Source organism: Mus pahari, chromosome 4 (assembly GCF_900095145.1).
Source record: "Mus pahari chromosome 4, PAHARI_EIJ_v1.1, whole genome shotgun sequence".
NCBI classification, from domain to species: domain Eukaryota; kingdom Metazoa; phylum Chordata; class Mammalia; order Rodentia; family Muridae; genus Mus; species Mus pahari.
The window spans coordinates 118,742,488-118,763,393 of NC_034593.1; the positions used below are offsets into that span (position 1 = coordinate 118,742,488).

The following is a 20,906-nucleotide window of genomic DNA, read 5'->3' on the forward strand; positions in this document are numbered from 1 at the left end:
AGTGAGTTCCAAGACAGCCTGGGCTACACAGAGAAACCCTGTCTCGAAATAAATAAATAAATAAAATAAAATAAAACAAAACAAAACAATGAAACCTGGTCATCGTGTAGCTCACTTTAAAAAAAGAATTTTAAAGCATCAACAAAGCTGTCTAGAAAGAAAAATACACATTTTTGTTATCCTAAACGTTGAACATCTTGGGGCTGGAGAGATGTGGTTAAAAGCACTGACTCGTCTTCCAGAGGTCCTGAGTTCAATTCCCAGCAACTACATGGTGGCCCACAACCACGTGTATTGGGATCTGATGTCCTCTTCTGGTGTGTCTAAAGACAGTGGCAGTGTACTCACATACATAGAACAAGTAAACAAATCTTTAAGAAAATAAAAAGTTGAACATCTTGCCAAGCATGGTGGCATATGCCCTTAATCTCAGCACTCAGGCCTACAGAGTGAGCTCCAAATAGCCAGAGCTATGTAGTGAGACCCTACCTATTCATAAATAAATATTCTATCAGCTGCAAAGAAATTTGAACTACCTGTGTTTCTTGAAGTCATCATAATTAATAAATTTTTCATTTCAAAGCAAAGTAGTTTAAAGCATGCATTCGGAACTAAGACCCTATGACCCCACAGTATCTCCAGCAGTCTGCAAACCCGTATGCTTGTATCTGATTTTCCTTTCTTTAAAATGTTATTAGTTTTTATTGTTTCATGCATATCTGTATGTGTTTTGGGAGCGGGGGACACACATGTATCGCATGCATGTGGAGGTTCTGGGCTCTGAACTCAGGCTTTCAAAATTGGCACCATGTGTGTCCCCTGCTGAGCCTTCTCAACAACCCATATCTGATTTTTCAGGAATATAGTATGCTCAATTCTTAGAGAAAGCAAATTTCTGTGAAAGAGGTAGTTATCAACTGCTATTTATAAAGAAGGTATATGATATTTTCATTAACTAATTGATTTCATTGAAAACATAATATTAAAAAAATAATAAAACAAAACATGATACCATGTTCCAAACTCAACAGTGCAGGACAAAAACTATGACACCATCAAGACAGCTCACCAGGGAGGGGCACTTGATGCCACACCTGAAGACCTGAGTTCAATCCCTACACTCTACATGATGGAAGGCAAGAACAAACTTGCAGGTTGTCTCTGACCTCCACTATGGTATGGTGTACACACACACATACACATACACACACACACAGACACACAATGTAATTTTTAAAATGTTAAAGAAATAAAAAAGCTACTTTGAAAAGTTTCCCTAAGATCTTATTAGTCAGTTTAACTCCTACCCAAGGTAACCACAATAAACCTCTCCAGGAACAGTCTCTGTATATGATAATATAAATATAAATATACCTGGCTTTAGGTATATATCAAGTAGACTCTGGAAAGCAATGGGCTGGGCACTGCTCAGGTTATCAAACCATGATAGAAAGTGTTTCCTTGATGAATGGAATTCATAAGGCCTCAAAATTGCTTAGTTAACAGTAACAGTATTTGGGGGCCTGTAACTTGTTTTGTACAGTGTCCACATAGTTATCATTCATGGTCATTCCTTGCCTACACATGAGACCCCAGAGTTGCTCTCCAGGACTTAAATAACCAAATACCTTGGGCCTGTAGATCACATGATGTATGTCACTTACTCACCCCAGCTAAGAACAGCTATAATCAATCAATCAGGCATGCCAGTGGCACAATCAACTAGTGTCTGGTATTTATATGGTAATCTAAATAGATTTGCTAATTCTCATAAAATGTTACTAAAAATGACTGTAATTTGCTGACCCCAGAACAATCTGTCAACTTCATTTTAAATCAACCTTTAGGTTGGTGATATACCAATCACTAAGATATTCCTTACTGCCTAATAAATTAATAATACAGTTCTACTTCTGTTATGTTCTTGACTTTTTTATGATAAAAATGCCACATTTGAAACAAATGGGTCTAAGTGCAAATAAGCCCCATAGCATGTTTAACATATTTCATCTGCGCTGCCTTAACATCACTATGTGGCCCAGACTACCTAAAGCCAGCGACCCTCCTGTTGGACTTACTGTCATGTGCCACCCACCACGCTCTGCTTTCTAGCTTTGAATAATTAGGCATGCCAACAACCTTCTTTCCCAACACCAAGTTGTACAAAACAGTATCTTTTACCTGTAAGCCAAGAAAGCTACTGGTCGCTGATGCCCATGTTCGTCGGTCATTGAGCCAACACTTGGAGGTTCAACGATAACATCATAGATTATTCCTAAATGAAAGACAACAGTGCATACTAGATCTCAGTTTGAAAAGTAGGTCTCCAGTTTTAATTGCCTCTAATTATATTTAAATGGGACTTATCCATACATAAATAAGGCTTCTGGGCTTGTGAGATGGCTTAGTGGATAAGAGCACTGACTGCTCTTCCAAAGGTCTTGAGTTCAAATCCCAGCAACCACATGGTGCCTCACAACCATCTGTAATGAGATCTTACGCCCTCTTCTGGTGTATCTGAAGACAGTTACAGTGTACTTATTTATAATAATAAATAGCGAGCAGAGGTCCAACAATGGGATGAAGTCTCACAACCATCTGTACAGCTATAGTGTGTGCTAATATACATAAAATAAATATTTTTTAAGAGGCTTCTTTGATTATAGTATAATCAAAGAAGATCCAGCTACTCTGATTTTTGGTGAGGTGGTTTCAATAGTTATGAACCCTCATAGATTCTTATGTTAAAATGTTTGGCCATAGGAAGTGGTGTTATTAGGGGGTATGCTTATTGGAGGAAGTGTGGCCTTGTCAAAGGAAGTGTGTCACTGTGGAGGTGGGCTTTGAGGTCTTAAATGCTCAAGCTACGCCCAGTGTAAAGCACACAGTCATCTTCTGCTGCCTGCTGATCAAGATGTAGAATTTTCAGTTCCTCCACCACCACATCTGCCTGCACACTACCATGCTTCTCACCATGATGCTAATGGATTGAACCTTTGAAACTATTAGCCAGTCCCAATTAAATGTTTTTTTTTATAAGAGTTGCCTTGGTCATGATGTCTCTTTAGAGCGATGTTTAGAATGACATCTAGACAACATTATCTTTCAAAGAGGTACCAGGTTTACAAAAGAAACGGAGTAACATAGGCTCTGACGAACACTAAGGCTATTCTACATCCTGCAGTATCAAATATTCAGCTAAGATTCCATTCTTTATGGAAAATACAGAGGCACATCTGTCTCATTAATATGTGAATTTGCTTTCAGCTTTTAAAAATAGCACAACAGGGGCTGGAGAGATGGTTCAGAGGTTAAGAGTATTAACTGCTCTTCCAAAGGTCCTAAGTTCAACTCCCAGAAACCACATGGTGGCTCAGAACCATCTATGATGAAATCTAGTGACAGGCATGCATGCATATGTACATGTATACATAATTAGAAAAAAAACTAGCATAAATTGTGTATCTACCAAATTGTTGTTGTAAAAGTAAGCTTACTAGTTACTATCAATCAAAGTTTGACATTATACCTATTATATATGCCTATTTACCCAAGGATGTGCAAAAACCTGTCAGGAAAAGTTGGGTCACATAGGAGGAAAAATGCCAGAAGCCCTGGTCTAAGTAAACAAAACACCTCACTAGTCTCCTGGTCCATGTTTGTCCACACTTTTTTTTTTCTTTTCTAGTATGACCCTTCCAACCATTCAAACTCAGACTAACAGATCATTTCTCCAGGAAACACACTGGAATTAAATCGATGCTTCTAAAGCTTCTGGGTAGCAGAAAGCAATTGTGTGGTAGTTAGCATGTCTCTACTACATTCTATGGAGGGCAGAATAGTTACATCTTCTTTGCTGTTACACCAGCACTGAGTTAACAGAAAGTCAGTAATGCTTGCCCTTCCTAGCAACACTGCTTAGGTATGCAGGTATACTCAGTTTTTAGAGGATTGTCCATTAGAATTTTCAGCTCCTCCAGCACCACATCTGCCTGCACACTGCCATGCTTGTCACCATGCTCATAAGAAGCCATTCCAGAGGCCAAACAGTAAATTTACAAAATGTGCCCTTCCATTTTGATCCAGTGGTTGGAGCAGAGAATTCCCCCAAGCCCCATTTTAAAAACACCAAAACTGTGGCCCAATGGAAAGCTGAGGCTTCTCACAAAAACTGTCTCCAAAGGAAGGAAAAGTCAAGAAACAGACTGGCAAGAATGAACCATTTAATGTGCCCAGCAAAAGTTAATGTTAATGCCACACCGGGTAATGTCTTTTTTTTCTTAAACAACAACAATGTTTAAAGTGGCCTTTAGGATTTTCGTTAATGTAAGCTCCGAAGAATGTCAACTCTACAGTTAAATACTGTCTTCTACCTCTTCAAATATGCCAAGTAGTCTCAGAAAGCATTTAAGCAATAGCAGTATGTCTACACACACCCAAAAAAAAAAAGTTGAACCACTTTTGCTAACCTAAGCTTTCTAATTTTCTGAATTACGTACACTACTTCCTAAATTCCAGAAGCCCAGTCCTGGATAAATCCTGGAACTGCCGCTCCAAAGGGTGCAGTCCAGACTGCAGATGGACTGCCAACTCACCAATAGGCAAGGCCACACCCCTCTGCATTTTCCACTTAAGGGATTCGGTGACAGATATCTGAAAAACGCTGCTTCCCTTCTATTTTCTGAATCCCATTTTCTGCCCTCTGAGATACACCATCTTTTTGCAAGCCTCAATTCCAATCTCACGTATTTCTCAAAAACCCGTGGCTTCGGTGAGTTCCCTTCTCATTCCTGTGATTTGACATAAAGCAACCCATGCCCCTGGGGTCTGAGCTAACACACTCAATGGTTGTCAGATCTCTTCCACGATTCCAGGGACCACAGGATTAGTTTAAAAGTCCCACACCCTCTCGACCAACCAAGGAAACACAGTGATTCGAAAATGATGTCCCCAAGACCCCGGTCAAACAACGCACAGCAAGAAATAACAACTAGCTGAGCTTGACAATTATATCCGACTCGGCTCTCGAAGGAGAGAGCGGGCAGAGAGGAGACCATCTCTCTCCAGGGAAAGGTGAGCCTACGCCGGCCCGGCTCGGCGGCCACGCGCCTCCCGAGCGAGCAGCCTGCGCGCCCACCCGACCCATCACGGCCGAGTTACCTCCGGTAATGAGGAAGTAAGATACCACCACCAGGGCGTACACCGTCATAGCCGACGGCATGTGCACCCAGGGCGGTTTCTTCAGCTTCAGGTTGGGGCATTCGAGCACTAAGAACGGGACTCGGTACAGAGTCTCCATGTCCCCGGCGGTAGGGCCAGCCCTCTGGCCACCAGCCTCCCGCGCCGCCCGGAAACGCGCCCGCCTTCCCTAGCTATTGCGCATGCGTGGGCCGAGGACCACAGGTCTGTAGAAGTCAGAAGGAGACAAGATATTCGCTGTAGAAAGAAAGAAACTACTTTAATCTGATAAATGATATATATTTAAAAAAATAAATAATAACGAGCGTTCTTAAGCTTGAGTGTGGATTGTAAGCTCTTTTTCTTGCTGAGAGATAATTGTTTATTATATACCTTCCAGGACCTGCAAGGCGTCCTACGTGGCCAAGCCACAGAAGCCGAGAGATTAGCATCCCACTGCCCCGCCCACTGGCTGACACCACCTACTTGGGGTCTGATTGGCTGCTGGAAACTCTAAGTTCACAGCGCTAAGGATGAATGAAAGTTTAGATGTGTGCTCCTTTTTTAGTATTGGAGGTCTCCCCTCGGGGCTTTAAAAAGCTCTAATTCGCTGAGCTTTTTCTTCATGCTGTATAGCGACGCTAACTGGCAATAGTTGCCACAGTAGTATGGTCTCTATAAAAACAAAAGACCCACCCCAGTCCATGTCAACCACAAACTGTGACAGAACAAAATATTACTCTAAACCATTTGTAGTTCTCTCAGCTTTGTCTCTTCTCAGTCACTCGAGAGTTGGTAAAAATCACCCAAAATCAAGCCAAAAATCTTAAAATCATTCTGGTTTCTCACCTTAATTACCTGCTTAGTAGGGCGCTGGCTTCGGCAGCATAAATATTAAAATTGGAACGGAAAATCCTGCCTCCTGGCTACTTCAGGTGTCCTGTCAAGGTTTCAAATGTAAATAAGAAAGGACTTTGCTAGCTAGAGGCAGTAATCCTGATCGATCAAGGAAATAACGGGTTGCTATTATAAAACAGCAAGGAGGTGGGGAATGGTTTTGGAATACAGAAGCTCCGCTTCGGAGCCTCTTATCATTCCTGCATCCTATGATAAAAAGCTTAAGCAACATAACAAGCCAATAGAGGTAGAAATGTTAGTGGCTTCAGATTTTAAAATTTGGGCCACAGCAAAAGTCATATTCCTGTTGTCTTGCAACAGGAATATGAAGTGCGGACTGGCGATGAATAATATATATATGCATATATGTGTGTGTATTAGTTTATATATATATATATATATATATTAGTTTTAATATATATTAGTATATATATATATATATTTCAAAAACATACATATGGATATCTTGTCAAGCTGTGCCATACCATGCTTGTATTTCATTAACTCACAAAGCTGGAGTAACATTGTCCAGATCCTTTTCACTGCATAATTATTTGGGGCTTTGGTTTTTTTGTTTTGTTTTGTTTTTTGTTTTTTCTCTTTTTTAAAAGGTGCCAGGATCGGGCTGGTGAGATGGCTCAGCGGGTAAGAGCACCTGACTGCTCATCCAAAGGTCAAGAGTTCAAATCCCAGCAACCACATGGTGGCTCACAACCATCCTTAACAAGATCAGACTCACTCTTCTGGAGTGTCTGAAGACAGCTAGAGTGTACTTACATATAATAATAAATCTTTTATTATTATATTTATTAAATCTTTTTTTTTTAAAAAAAAGGTTCCAGGATCAAACCTAGAGCTAGAATATGTTAGGCTGAGTTCAACCTCCAGCCTCTGAAGTTATTAATTAGAAGAAACATTATTAGTGTTAAGAGACAGTATTTTTTTTAACTAAGGTCTTGATTTCTAAAACTTTAAAATGCTAAATTGAAAATGGGTGGGTTAAATAAATATCTGGTGAGGCATCAATACAGTGAGATACTGTTTTTTCCTGAAGTGGAGAGATACTCACAGCAGGTCTGAAATGAGGAACAGCGGGAGGGGAAAAAAAAAAGGCACGTGGAGAACTGGCTCATTGGCTGTGTGCATTTTTCAGACACCGTGCACTGAAGAAAGTCTAAAGGAACATAAAAACAAGCATGTGTGTGAGGAAATTGTGGACTATGCCTTTTCCAAAATTACGAGTTATTACCAATTACATACGAACAACATTTGTATGTCATATGCATGTTCAATATGTTATATTCTATGTTCAAAAGGTTTAAAGAGTTCCCAGTTATAACATGGCAGTTTCTCTCTGGTCTCAATAACAGCACATCTACCAGAGAATACAGTGCTGTGTTCTCTAAGGAGTAGCTGTATATTATATATGCTATATGTATAGGTTATAGCATAGTATAGGTCTGCTTGTATCCAAGAGACGGTGGATATTTGTTATGATCAGAAACTCGGTGTCATAAGTTCGGGGGCAATGTCTGCTTTATTACTGAATTTTCAGAGCTTTCCACCGGCTGGCATAGTAGGACCCATTAGCTATGTGTTGACTGGATCAGTGACTGAGCCTCTTCTATAGCTTAGGACCGTTTGGTGTGTCACCTGACGATTGTGCTTTCTTCATGTATCTTTGGTTCTGTTTCTTTCTCTGCTTTTCCGGCATCACTAGCCTAGAGACATCATCTCCGGCCTCTGGATCACACCACATTGTTTCCAAGGTGCTATTTCTAGAAAACCGAGCAAATTTCATAAGATCTACGGCAATACCATCTTTACTGCTAGCTACAGAGAAGTAAGGCGCTCTGGACAGGAACGTTAGATTGCCTTGTAGTCTCAGTCTCTGCTCTCTCTCCATTTTCTGTCTTACACCTTCTCTTCTTACGCGATAATTGTTTTGTGGAAATTGTGCACGTGATCGGAAGACATCGCCTGACCTCCCACACTTTCTTCCCCATCCTTGCGGAGCTTCGGGTCACTGGGCTTCAGCGGGATGCTGGTATTGTTCACCGTTCATTCCTCCATCAATTTCCCCGAACATGGGTAGAGTAAGTAGCAGGGATGAGCTCTCGCCTATGTGCTGCTGGCTTCAAGGTAACCAACGCGTGACTCTGGCCCTCAACAAAGTTTTGTGGCCAGGTCCAGACCCATAAGCCTGTCCTCTTGGCACTCAGGAGGTTCAAGCAGGAGCTGCGGTAGCTGTCATACGAGCATAGGAGACTCATATAGCATTGATGCACCTGAGTGAGATATGGAGCTAATAGGGGTTGGGGCTTTTTGTTTGTTTGGTTGGTTTTGTTTATTGTGTTATTATTATTATTATTATTATTATTATTATTATTATTATTATTATAGTTTTTTGTTTGGTTGGTTTTTTTGTAGGGTTTTTGTTTTGTTTTGTTTTGTTTATTGAGACAGTTTTTCTCTGTGTAGCCCTGGCTGTCTTCTCAGTAGACCAGACTGGCCTCAAACCCAAGAATCTTCCTGTATCCTCCTCTAATGCTGGGATTAAAGACATGTACCACACACTAGGCTTTGGGTCTTTGGGGGTTGTTTGTTTGTTTGTTTGTTTGGCTTTGGGGGAGTTTTTGTTGGATGTGGCAGTGGTTTTAGTTTGTTTTTTGTTTTTTGAAATGCTCACTTGGCTTTGTTTATTGTTTTTTGGGGGCTTGTTTGTTTTTTGGAAGGGTCATAGACCACATGAAGCTGTTTTAAAAAAAAAAACTATAAATTCTCTTTCCAGAAAAAAAAAAAAAAAAGCCCACATATCAACCCAATGTAGAATAAAATTATAGGAAGTTCCCAGACCAAAGTTAAAAGACAAGGAAGAGAGCTGCAGACGGATGCCCAGGGACTCGCCCACATGATGAGGATACTACAAAGTAAATACAGAAGATCAAAGGTTTGGACGGAGCAGGCATACGTACAGAAGCAGCAGAAGAGAGTTTCCACATGTCAGATGAAGGAAAATGGAAAGAAGCAGCTGCATTTGACAGAAGGCCAGCCCTTAGCGGCCATTAGCCATTGAACATGTCAAGTACAAAGTGTTAAAATGGCCACAAAACAGATCTGAATCCTTATTGGCCACTCTGTGTCCATAAATATTTGGTAATTTAATTCACTAATTTCAGCAGCACAGTGACAGAAATCAAAGTACAGAACGGAAAAAAAAAATAGAACTTAAAAAAAAAATAACGATAGTGAATGGCTCAAGTCTTAAAATCTCAATACTTAATAGGCGAAGACAGGCAGATCCTTGAGTTCGAGGCCAGCCTGGTCAACAGAGCAAGTACACAGAGAAACTATCTAGAAAAAAGAAAATAATAATAAAATGAGTGTGAGATGGGTGTAGGTGGCACACACCTGTAATCCCAGCAACTGAAGGCCAAGACGGTGCCATTAAAAGCTCAAAGCCAGGGGCTGGAGAAATGGTTCAGCAGTTAAGAGCACTGACTGCTCATCCAGAAGTCCTGAGTTCAATTCCCAGCAACCACATGGTGGCTCACAACCATCTGTAATGAGATCTGGTGCCCTCTTCTGGTGTGTCTGAAGACAGTGACAGTGTACTCACATTAAAAAAAAAAAAAAATCTTTAAAAAATGGATTCATTCACCCATCACATATATTATATGTATTATATTATGTGTGTGTGTGTAATGTATGTATATATGAATAAAGAGAGTTCAAGTGGTAGCAGGTAGAGATCTCTAAGGGTGGAAAACTTGGTCATGTTTCTATAAAATTAAGGAAGATCACAGAAAAAAAGACTAAAGATGCCAGGGAGAAGGGGATTAAATAGCTTAGCCCTATCCCGGGCAATGGCCATAGTGTGGAGTACAGACAGAACAGTAAAGAAAATTTTAAAAAATCCTTTCTAGTAACGTGACCAGGGAAGGGTATGTATGCATACATCCCCACCCCTTTAAAATTTATTGTTACTTTCTAAGTTTTTACAGTGTGTGTGTGTGTCTACTTTCTTTTTTTGTTTGTTTGGTTTTGTGTTTGTTTTTTTGAGAGACAGGGTTTCTCTGTATAGCCCTGGCAGACACACCAGAAGAGGGCATCAGATTCCATTACAGAAGCCAAGAGGCACAAAGTGGTTGCTGGGATTTGAACTCAGGACCTCTGGAAGAGCAGTCGGTGCTCTTAACCACTGAGCCAGCTTTCCAGCTCTGCGTATGTGTCTTTTGCCTGGCTATATGTGTGTGCCTTGCATACCCTGGAACGGGAGTTAGAAACAGTTGTTATCTGTCAATAATAGAGCCTAGGTCCTCTGGAGGAGCAGGGCTTGCTCTTATCCACTGAGCCATATCTCCAGACCCTCCCGTTTTAATTTTTGAGATAAGATAGTGCCGGATGCCTGGATTGACTGGCCTTGAATTTTTGATCTACCTGCCTTATCTTCCCATATAGCCAAGATTCCAGACTTGTGCTGCCACACACACTTGGCCTAGAAAAAGAAAATCCAGAAAAAGCAGAGGTATTAGACAACCAGCATATATGTCCGCTACGCATAGAAACTATGTTGTCTTTTTTTTTAAATTGTTGTGTTGTGTTGTGTTTTGTTTTGTTTTCTGAGACAGACTTTCTCTATGTAGCCCTGACTGACCTGTATCTCACTCTGTAGATCAGACTGGCCTCGAACTCACATATATCTACCTGCCTCTGCCTCCTGAGTGCTGGGACTAAAGGCGAGCACCGCCAGCCCCAGTGCCACGTCATCTTATCCAACCCATCTAATAATTCCCTGGAGTAGCTGTCAAGGTCACTCTTGGGATGAAAGATTTCTAACCGTAAATATGGTCAAAATTCTGACTCTTGTAGAAGCTAGCAGAAGCCTTCCGCCATGCCTCCTGTAGATTCGAGTTCTAAGGTGCTAAAGAGAAAAGGGGCTGAGTTACTCTGTTCGAGGGTTAGATGGCCTCTGGAAGTAAACAGCAGCGGACTGTCAAGAGAAGAATGATTGCTACATAGCAGTGAGTTAGACTAAAATATATGCATACATGGACGCAAACGTATAGACTTTTTGTAGAAAAAAATCTATATACATTGAAATTAAATCTTTCTGGCAAAGCTGGTATAATTCAAATAACCATTTGAACTTCCCACTTGTAATTCCTTCCTGTGGCCACAGTGGGGCAGGGTTTCTCTTTTCTAGTACTCGGTCAGGTACAGTTTTACTCTGGCCAAAAAAAAAACGTACTTTTGATAAGTTGAAATTTGTCAGCTGTGTTCACAAGCACAGTAAAAAGGCAAACTTGTTTTTTAAAAACTTGCCTGGATGCTATGATCAAGTAAGTGCAATTAAATATAACATAAATAGAAAAGGCTGCTTCCTGGAGCGCTCCAGCATATCTTTAAAATGCAAATGGTTTACTCCTTTAAAGATGAAAGAAAAACCTCCTGAAAGCATCATTTTCAAATGAATAAAATATCAAACCCAGGATTTTTTTTTAAAAAAAAAATGTATCTAGCTGCCTTGAAAATCATATAGATTTATAAAACTTTAAAAATGGGTTTGGCAAATTTTGGCCAACTGAATATTTTTACAAAGAATAATTCTATTAATTTTTTAACATGATACATCTTTTAATAAATATGCAGGACCCCATATGGTGGAAGGAGAGCACCAACTCCCACAAGTTGTTGTCTGATATCCAAGTGTATGCTGTGGCACGCAAGCGCCCATAGGCATACATACATATACCCAGACATACAATAATAAGTGCTTTTTAAAAGTCATTAATATACAAGATTAAAAACCTGACGGCAAATGCTATCCCCTATCATCTGTTTCATCTCCCTATGCCTTAAAAAAAAAAAATGTAACCAATATTAATGGATTCTTTTGATTGAAGACTCTCTTTTCAAGGCATACTTTACCCCAAGGTTAGGAATAGCATCTAAAAGCACAGACTTTAATCTTTTCAAAGAATTTGAACTAAAACCCAGATTGCAATTTCACTACATATGTGAAATATGGCAACGGCTTCAGAACTCAAAGTCCTTGCAAATGGGCGGCCGTACCACGGCCGTTCTCATCAACGGCTTTCAGGGCTGCTGGGAAATCAAAGAGCCTTCTCACCTCCAGAAATGATCTTTCCAGAGGTGAGTGTGTGTACATCTGAGTGGCGGCTGCTGCTGCTGCTGCTGGCCAAAAGCCTTGAGCAGCGACCCTGGCTCCAGGGCTGTTAGCCAGGCCTTCCAAACACAGCGAACTCTAAGCATCAACACAGAGGGAAACAAAACAAAAATACGTGGGCTGAGATGACGGAGGACCCCTGAAGGCATTGATTTGGCCGTACTTATGTGCATTGAAAAGAAAAAGAGTATGTTTTATATATATTAAATGAAATATCTAACTTTTTAAGAATGCTGTAAAATATTTCCATATGTACGTTGTATCAAAGTACTTTCCCTCGAGTTCAGTTGAAAGGAAATACGCTGAGCATTAGGCCCATCAGAATAGATGTCTCCAGTTGTGGTTTTCAGATTCCCTAATGCGCTGCTGCCCAGAACTAATCACATACAGCTTGGGCATGCCAATGTGTGTGTGTGTGTGTGTGTGTGTGTGTGTGTGTGTGTGTGTGTGTGTATGTGTGTGTCCACCATTCCTCACAAAGACACAAAAGACGTTTTGGATGGTATCAGTTGACTTCTTGCTTATTTCCAACACGGTCACTTTCTTTTAATCATTCAAAGAGAACTCCTGCCCACACAAACTCAGGCACGGACAGCAGAGCCCACCATTTCTCCGAGATCCTCATTATCTTCTCTGTAGTTATAGGTCAGATGACTGAGACAGACAGAGATGTTTCAGACTCTTCTAACGATGATCAAAGTCTTTTCCATCAAACAAATCACTCACACACACACATCCATCTTTATAAAAGAACAGTCCAAGATCCAGGTTGATGAGAATTACCTTTAAATGTAGCTTTAGGGCCCAGATTTTAGAGGTTCCGACTGAGGGGGTCCTTACTTGAGCTCAGGAGTCTGATGTTTTTAGTTTAATTCTCAATTTTTGGTTTTTCAAGGCAGGCTTTCTCTGTGTAGCCCTGGCTGTCCTGGAACTCACTCTGTAGACCAGGCTGGCCTTGAACTCAGAGATCTCCTTGCTTCTGTCTCCTGAGTGTGAGGGATTCAAGGCGTGAGCCACCATGTCCGGCTAGGAATCTGGTTTATTTTTAATTATGATCTTTATTAGGTTTGTTCCTTGACAGTTTCATATGTTTATTAAAACATCCGGCCACTCTCTCCACAAAGCTCCAGTCTCCCTCACCGCACAGTCACCTACCTCGTCCCTAGAAGTTTCCTTTCACAGTCATGTCCTTTGGGTTTTGTGTTGTGATCCACTGATTTATGATCTGCGGTCTATGGACCACAGGTTTGGAGCTATCCACGGGTGCCTGGTGGGCTCACCTCTGAGTACACAGCTGAAGGCAACGAGTGTCCCTTCTCCAGAATCCACCAGCAGCCAATAGTTCAGCAGGAGGGTAGGGCTGCACAAGTCCTTCCGAGATTAGTGGCCAGTCTAGCCTTGTGCAGGCCTGGACAAGATCTCATCTGCTGTGGGATCATGAATATGCCATACAGATAAGTTTCCCCAGCCCCTCTCCCTATTCTTTTGTTTTGTTTTTGTTTTTGTTTTTGGAGACAGGGTTTCTCTGTGTAGCCCTGGCTGTCCTGGAACTCACTTTGTAGACCGGGCTGGCCTCGAACTCAGAAATCCGCCTGCCTCTGCCTCCCAAGTGCTAGGATTAAAGGCGTGCGCCACCACCGCCCGGCCCCTCTCCCTATTCTTTCTCTTCCTATTTTTTTCTCTCTCTCTTCCTCCTTTTCTCCCTCCCTTCCTCTCTCCCTGTCCCTGTCCCTCTGTCTCTCTCTTCCTCTCTCCCTCTCCCCCCATTCCCTCTTCCCTGTGCTCTCTGAGCCTCAGATAGAACGATAGAGATGGAGCTATATCTTGGCTACATGTCCAACCATCTCTTAAGGAATAGTGTCCCCAGAAGTTCCCTAAGGTGATTCTCAAGTGGAAGACTGTGTGGTTAAGCTCAGAGTCTTGAGATGGAAAAGGGAAGGTGGGGCACTGTCCTCCTGAACGTGGAACCCCGATGTCTCTTTATAAAGATGAGTTTTTCCATGTTTTATGTGTATGAGTGTTTTGCTTACCTATATACATGTACCATGAAGACCAAAAAACAAAGGGGCTCAGGTCCCCTGAAACTGGAGTTACAGACACTTGTTAGTCACTGTGTGAGTACTTTTAACGGCGGGGCCATCTCTTCAGCCCCCTGGTGTTTATCATTCACTGGTCCTAGCATGGTCTTTAGTGTTCATCCTTGCTTTCTTCACATGGCCCCTGTCTCTGTTGAACAGGCGATGCCTGGCTTTGACCAGGTCGATTTGCCAGCCTTGCCTGCTCTACTCTGCTTTAGCAGAGACTCATCTTCTAGAAAACTGTAAAACTGCAAATGTAAATAGTTCTTAAGGAAACACATCTGGCTCATACTCACACTGTGTTTGATGGCGGGTGTATTCTGAGTCTAGGTTTCTGCAGAGAGATGAGAAGAGAAGGGAACCAGAGTAAAGGATATTAACTATGAAGTAAGTGTCAGGTATGTCCGTCTATTCTTTTTTTTTTTTTTTTTTTTCTTCGAGACAGGGTTTCTCTGTGTAGCCCTGGCTATCCTGGAACTCACTCTGTAGACCAGGCTGGCCTCGAACTCAGAAATCTGCCTGCCTCTGCCTCCCGAGTGCTGGGATTAAAGGCGTGCGCCACCATGCCCGGCTATGTCCGTCTATTCTTATGACAACCTTGGAAAACTATTTTTATTTTCACTTAGCATTTTCATAAAACACTAACTTGCAGTAACTTCTCAAGGCCTACTGAATAAGCAAAGGAAGTCTGTGCTCTCTCCAGCGAGCCATGCCCTGTACTGTATGGAATCAATACCATAGGAACCAGGAGGGGCAGGAGCCTTTGCTTGCTTCAGAAATTCTCCTCAGAGGCAGTGTTAACACGGTGCCTGGTACACACACAGTACACAGTTAATGTTTGCTGAATGAATGAATGTGAATATTTCAAGTCATCAAAGGAGCCTTCTAAATCCTAATGGGCTTAAACCCTTTGATGTTTTCCAATTGCCAACAGTCGAGGTTCACAAATTTGTAAGAAAGCAAAGAACCCAGGAGTCATATTGCTCTTGGCAGAACATGATAGACCTGTTATTTCTTTTTTTTGTATTATGCTATGAACCAATTCATCATTAATCAGATTTTTGTGCAAACAATATCTAGCACTAAAGAATCCTTTAAAAATGTAAATCAGGAAGTTTACCCACACATTTACATTTTTTAAAAAGATTTTTACATTTGAGATTCTTAGATTACCTGGCAAGAGATCAAGGTTTTATGGATTACTACCTTTCCCCCAAATGTTAGATTTCCCTGGATTAATGTATAGAAGAAAAATATACTCTCCTCTAGTTTTATGTAGTGACTTCATTCTTAGAAATGTAGGTATTTATTACAGCCATTCTGAAAATGCTTTGTGTACCTTTCTTTACATGGGATCTACCCAGGCCTGGATAATAAACTACATAAGAAGCCAATTAGATGTTGGAACGTCGTGGAGTCAGGACAGCTTGGTTAGCAGGACAGACCTGAACATTCTATACATGCCCTGCAAATTTCCCTAATGTGTGTGTCACAGGTGCTATCGTAGCTGGAACCATGGCTAAGCTAATGTGCCAAGAGCTAGACCCGAGCTCCTAGCGGGCACTGGGGCTATTATATCAATCCTTATGTCCCCTTACAGTGCTTGGAACACAGCAGATACCAATTCCCCACGGAGGCAGTGAAATCAATGGGTGGATGCACAGATGGGGGACTTTGTAGATCACTGTGCCAAACTCCCAGGACCAGGACAAGTGACTTACCCAAGGAGACAGAAGCAGAGGCTGAACCAGCACTGTGTCCCAGGCCTTTGAGCTGCCAGTAAATACTATCTCCATTCTAGCTGAGCTCTTCATAAGGGGTGTCTTTGCAAGGTTACCTAAGGATAGTCCAGGGGCCTTGGAGGATTGTCAGTTTTAATGAAAGTGATTTCTAGATTTTCAAATTCCACATACTGTTTCTGAAAATTGATTTCCCCCAAGAAGATGGCATGTAAATTCTCCATCCCAGCCCGTCCTTTACAACTGTTCCACGTTTCTTCCATTTTACAGAAGAAAGGAAACCACAAACCCATCTGATGTTCCGTGGTGAATTGACTGGAGACACACAGTTTGAGGGCAGTACATGAATAATTTTGCATCCAGGATCAGCACAGCTGCTTTCAAGCACTGTGACTCTGATGGTTTCCCACCCACTCAGGAGCCAGCACCCCAGAGCTGCCTTGACATCTGCAGACCTCAGAGTCCAGACTAACACTTTATGTCAAATGCTTGCCTAAGTCATATAAACCATGCCAACACGTAACTCAGAAAGGTGTGTTCCATCCTACCGATTGGACGAACAGGTGTTTAAGGTGGGTCTGACATTAGATTCCTAACCCTCTTCAGATTTCTCCATCCAAATATGGCTTTAAAGGCACAGTTTGTTTCCCATCTAGCAGAAAACCCTGCATTTTGCAGACCTCTGGTTCGATATCTACCTTGAAGGGCCTTATCTGCAGATGTGTGGCTAGTTTGGCACACACCCACACTCTTTCCTAAACCCTCAAACACCCACGGGCTTCGGGGGAGCACTTCAATAACACAATCCTCTCCTGAGAAGTGCTCAAGAGGACAGGGATGCTCAGACCTCACGGAGGAGTTTGGGGATCCCGGAGCAGGAGCTTCTGGGTTAGTGTCTAGACAGGGAACGCATGGCAACTTGGGGACTCCTGGCCTCGAAGTATTTCCCGGAGGAAGCTAGAGCCGTTTCCTCTAAAGTCTAGGCCCAGAGTAGAGAGGCACTCTTGCCCAAGACGGATAGGCACATAGGTCCTATCAGGGACATGACCCAATACCCTGTGAATTCTGTCACCTCAGAGTGCTCTCGTTCCCTCTGCTTCAGCCGTGTCACACCACCCTGTTCCCAAGAGCTCTCTTCTTGAAGAACTGTGGCTCCTTCCTCAGACACAGCAGGGATGCCATTCTTTGGGGAGAGCTCTGTGACTCTCTGCTTGCACCTTCTGTTCCTTGGGCAGCTCCATTTCTCTCCAGAGCATTTGGCGGTTGTATCCTGCGTTTTATTTATCCCACGTTTTCATTTTATTGCCAATTCTCAGTGGAATGAAATCTCGTCGCTGAGATGTCTGTCCGTCTCCGTTGTTAATCTCAGAGCCTAGAAGGGTGCCTCTACACCCACAACGCATTATAGTGTCTGAGTGGTTGTGAGGAAAAGAGGAAGCTCCTGGTCGAGTTCTTTCCCTGCCTGACACAGAAGAGACACACTCGGCGCTGCAGGGGGCTGTCCTGGACCACCCTGAGGAGCCTCTGAGCGCGGAAGAGATTAGAATGGGGTAGAGTGATTACGGTCATTTTTTTAAATTTAATATCCTCACTATTGTTACCATCTCAAATGGAAAAGCAATTGGTCATTTTGAGGAGTTCCTTGAGATTGAAGCAAAGAGAAGCCAGTTCAAGAGGCAATGGCTCCTTATTCTGTCTGTGCGACCAGCGCAGGCAAGCAAAGCACTGTGACTTCTCTTTTTGGCTCTTTCATTCTCACAGACCTGTGAGAATTACTCACAGGGAGAGAACTTCCAACATGCTATCGTCCTGCCAATGTTCTATGGGGAAAATTGCCATGGTGGTATGTCTGGGGCAAGGGATCAATATACAACTTTCAACTGCCCATTTATATCTTTTAAAATTGTCAGTGTAGCTTCATTCAAGCTATTGAAAAGTTGGTGGAACAGTTTACTTTAAAAGTATTCAAACAGCGCTGGAGACAGGGCTCAGCGGTTAAGAGCACTGACTGCTCTTCCAGAGGACCCAGGTTCAATTCCCAGCACCCGAATGGTAGCTTACAACGTCTGTGACTCCAGTTCCAGGGAATCTGACACCCCTCACAGAGGTATGCATGCAGTCAAAACAGCAATGTACATAAAATAAAAATACCTTCTTTTTAAAAATTATTCACGGGGCTGGAGAGATGGCTCAGCAGTTAAGAGCACTGACTGCTCTTCCAAAGGTCCTGAGTTCAAATCCCAGCAACCACATGGTGGCTTACGACCATCTGTAATGGGATATGATGCCCTCTTCTTCTGTGTCTGAATACAGCGACAGTGTACTCATATACATAAAATAAAAAACACATCTTTAAAAATTATTCAAACCTCCACTCCATTGGAAATGACATTCTGGCCGGGCGTGGTGGCGCACGCCTTTAATCCCAGCACTTGGGAGGCAGAGGCAGGCAGATTTCTGAGTTCGAGGCCAGCCTGGTCTACANAGTGAGTTCCAGTACAGCCAGGTCTATACAGAGAAACCCTGTCTCAAAAAAAAAAAAAAAAAANAAANAAAGAAAAGAAAAGAAATGACTTCCTAACAGGAAGTTTTAGATGGCAATCTAAACATTTGACAGGGTCTGTATACTTTACTTTCCAAAAACATTTAAGGAGTGTGCCAGCAAGTACTGTTTGCTACACTGCACACCAGCTTTAGCCATGTGGTACCCTATAACCGATCACTGCAAAATTAAGTGGGATGAAGACACGAAGTCCCTTCATTTTCTTCTTACCACCCTCGGGTTGATGAGCTCTAACAAGGCAATGAACGATACTCTGGTCTTACTTGAAGTCAGTCCTGGGCTGGAGAGATGGCACAGTGAGCAAAAGCAATGACTACTCTTCCGGAGGTCCTGAGTTCAAATCCCAGCAACCCCATGGTGGCTCACAACCATCCATAAAGAAATCTGACGCCCTCTTCTGGGGTGTCTGAAGACAGCTACAGTGAATTTACATATAATAAATGAATCTTTAAAAAAAAAAAGAAAGAAAGAAATCAGTCCTGCAATTGCCATTAAGAGGGTATTGTGGCTAGAAGTGGAATCATAAAGTATAGGGTCCACAGACAACAACTTGTGGGCCAAATCTGACATGCTTTTGATAATCGGGATTTATTGGAATACAGCTACACCCATTCATGTGTACACTGTCTGTAGCTACTTTCACTTTACGGTGGAAGAGTTGGAAAGTCTGTCAGGCACCATGTGTTCCACAGTCTCTGCATGACTAACACTCAAATGCAGTAAATATCTGAATTTTCTTCAAGACCATTTGTGCTTTAGGCACACCAAGCTGTAGGCTTATTTCTAACCCCAGAGAGAGTCGGCGAGCAGAGCCCTCAGGCTGTTTGCATGGGCCACAGAATGTAGAAGCAAGATGAATGTCAGGGGATTTCAGTCAATACATTTGATCCTTTCCCTCCTCAATAGCATAGTAGGCCACTGTGCAAATTACCCAGGGCTCTGTGTAATTTAAATATTCCATAATGCAAAGGGAGTTTCGACCTTGCTGAAATAAGCAGTATAGAAAGCTTTTCTTTCTCACTGATCTCCTGCAGGATGGGAAAAGCATCACAGATGTGGCCCTGTTATTAAAATCTGTATGGTGACAGGGATGTTCCTTGTGACTGGTAATGTTTCCATGTTGCAGGCTTGGGGGCTGTAAACACTGAGAACAGCATTGCATTGGATTAACTGTGTCTTTATGCGAGCTGCTTCTTCACTCCTGCGATTTGCCTAGGTCGGTCCCTTTGTCTGGAATGCACTGCTTACTGGTTAGCAGCTCAGCGCTCATCCTTACCTTGAACCTACATACTACTTAGAGAAAAGCCTGGTTCCTACTAGGCTCCTTCCTTGGTTTCACATCAGGGCTTTCCCTTCATTTTGTGTGTGTGTGTGTTTAAACTTGTCTTCCACGAGGCAGGGCAGAGCTCTGTGGCTTTGCTGGCTACCAGTATTTACCCTCAGCACTTCTTAGCAGTTTTTAAGTGTCAGCTGAATGAATATGAGAGAGCACTAAGGCCCGTTACGAAAAGAATATAAATGAGTGGGGGAACCATTCGTACAAGCCTTTATGTTCACCATACTAACACAAAGTCTGCTAATGACGGGCTGCTGGGATCTGGGAGGCCAGAAGCAATTTTTGACTCAGTATTGTAAATATTAACTTGGGAAGCATTATAGGCTGAAGTATCTATATCCTCAGTATGTGTGTGTTGAACGGGCTTCCAAAGGAATGGTCATAGGATCTGGGCTTTGGGGAAGAAATTAGGTCATAAAACCTGAGTTGTCATAAGGCAAAAAAAAAAAAAAAAAAAAAAGGAACAAGCCAAGAAGTGTTGCTAGATGCTGAATTGGCTGCCACTCTGACCTTAGCCTCAACCCTGAAAAGTAATGTTAAGCTGCCAGGTATACGGCTGTTACAGCAGTGCAAGCCAAGAAAGGGAGCTCAGAGACAAGGTGAACTTTTCTGTTCCTGACTTTCAATCCAAGCCTCATCACCACACTCAACTTTCATTGTGTAAAGTTAAAGACTTTTTACTACCCCTACTTCTATACACACAGAACTGGATTCAACAGATGGTTTATTTGGGATATTTTTCAAAATTAGTTAGGTACAGTGGTGCATGCCTTTAGTTCCAGCACCTGGAGGCAGAAGCAGGATTTTTGTGTGTTTGAGACCAGCCTGGTATATATATACACATAGTGAGTTGCAGGTCAGCCAGGGATAAAGTGACAAAACATCTCCCTGCCCCAAAGCAACAGAGAAGCCAAAATTAAACCTT

At 42.3% G+C, this 20,906-nt stretch overlaps 1 protein-coding gene across 1 annotated transcript in view; it reads right to left on the reverse strand.

Annotated features, from left to right (window-relative positions):
- Nucleotides 1-5,359, reverse strand: part of Ostc (oligosaccharyltransferase complex non-catalytic subunit) — a 13,219-nt gene extending 7,860 nt beyond the window's left edge. Inside the window, exons 1-2 of the mRNA XM_021196313.2 lie at nt 5,161-5,359; nt 2,182-2,275 (exon numbers count right to left, since the gene is read on the reverse strand). Of these exons, the coding sequence (XP_021051972.1) occupies nt 2,182-2,275; nt 5,161-5,299 (233 nt within the window). The 5' untranslated portion in view covers nt 5,300-5,359. The remainder of the gene's footprint in view (nt 1-2,181; nt 2,276-5,160) is intronic.
- Nucleotides 5,360-20,906: the final 15,547 nt, after the last annotated feature.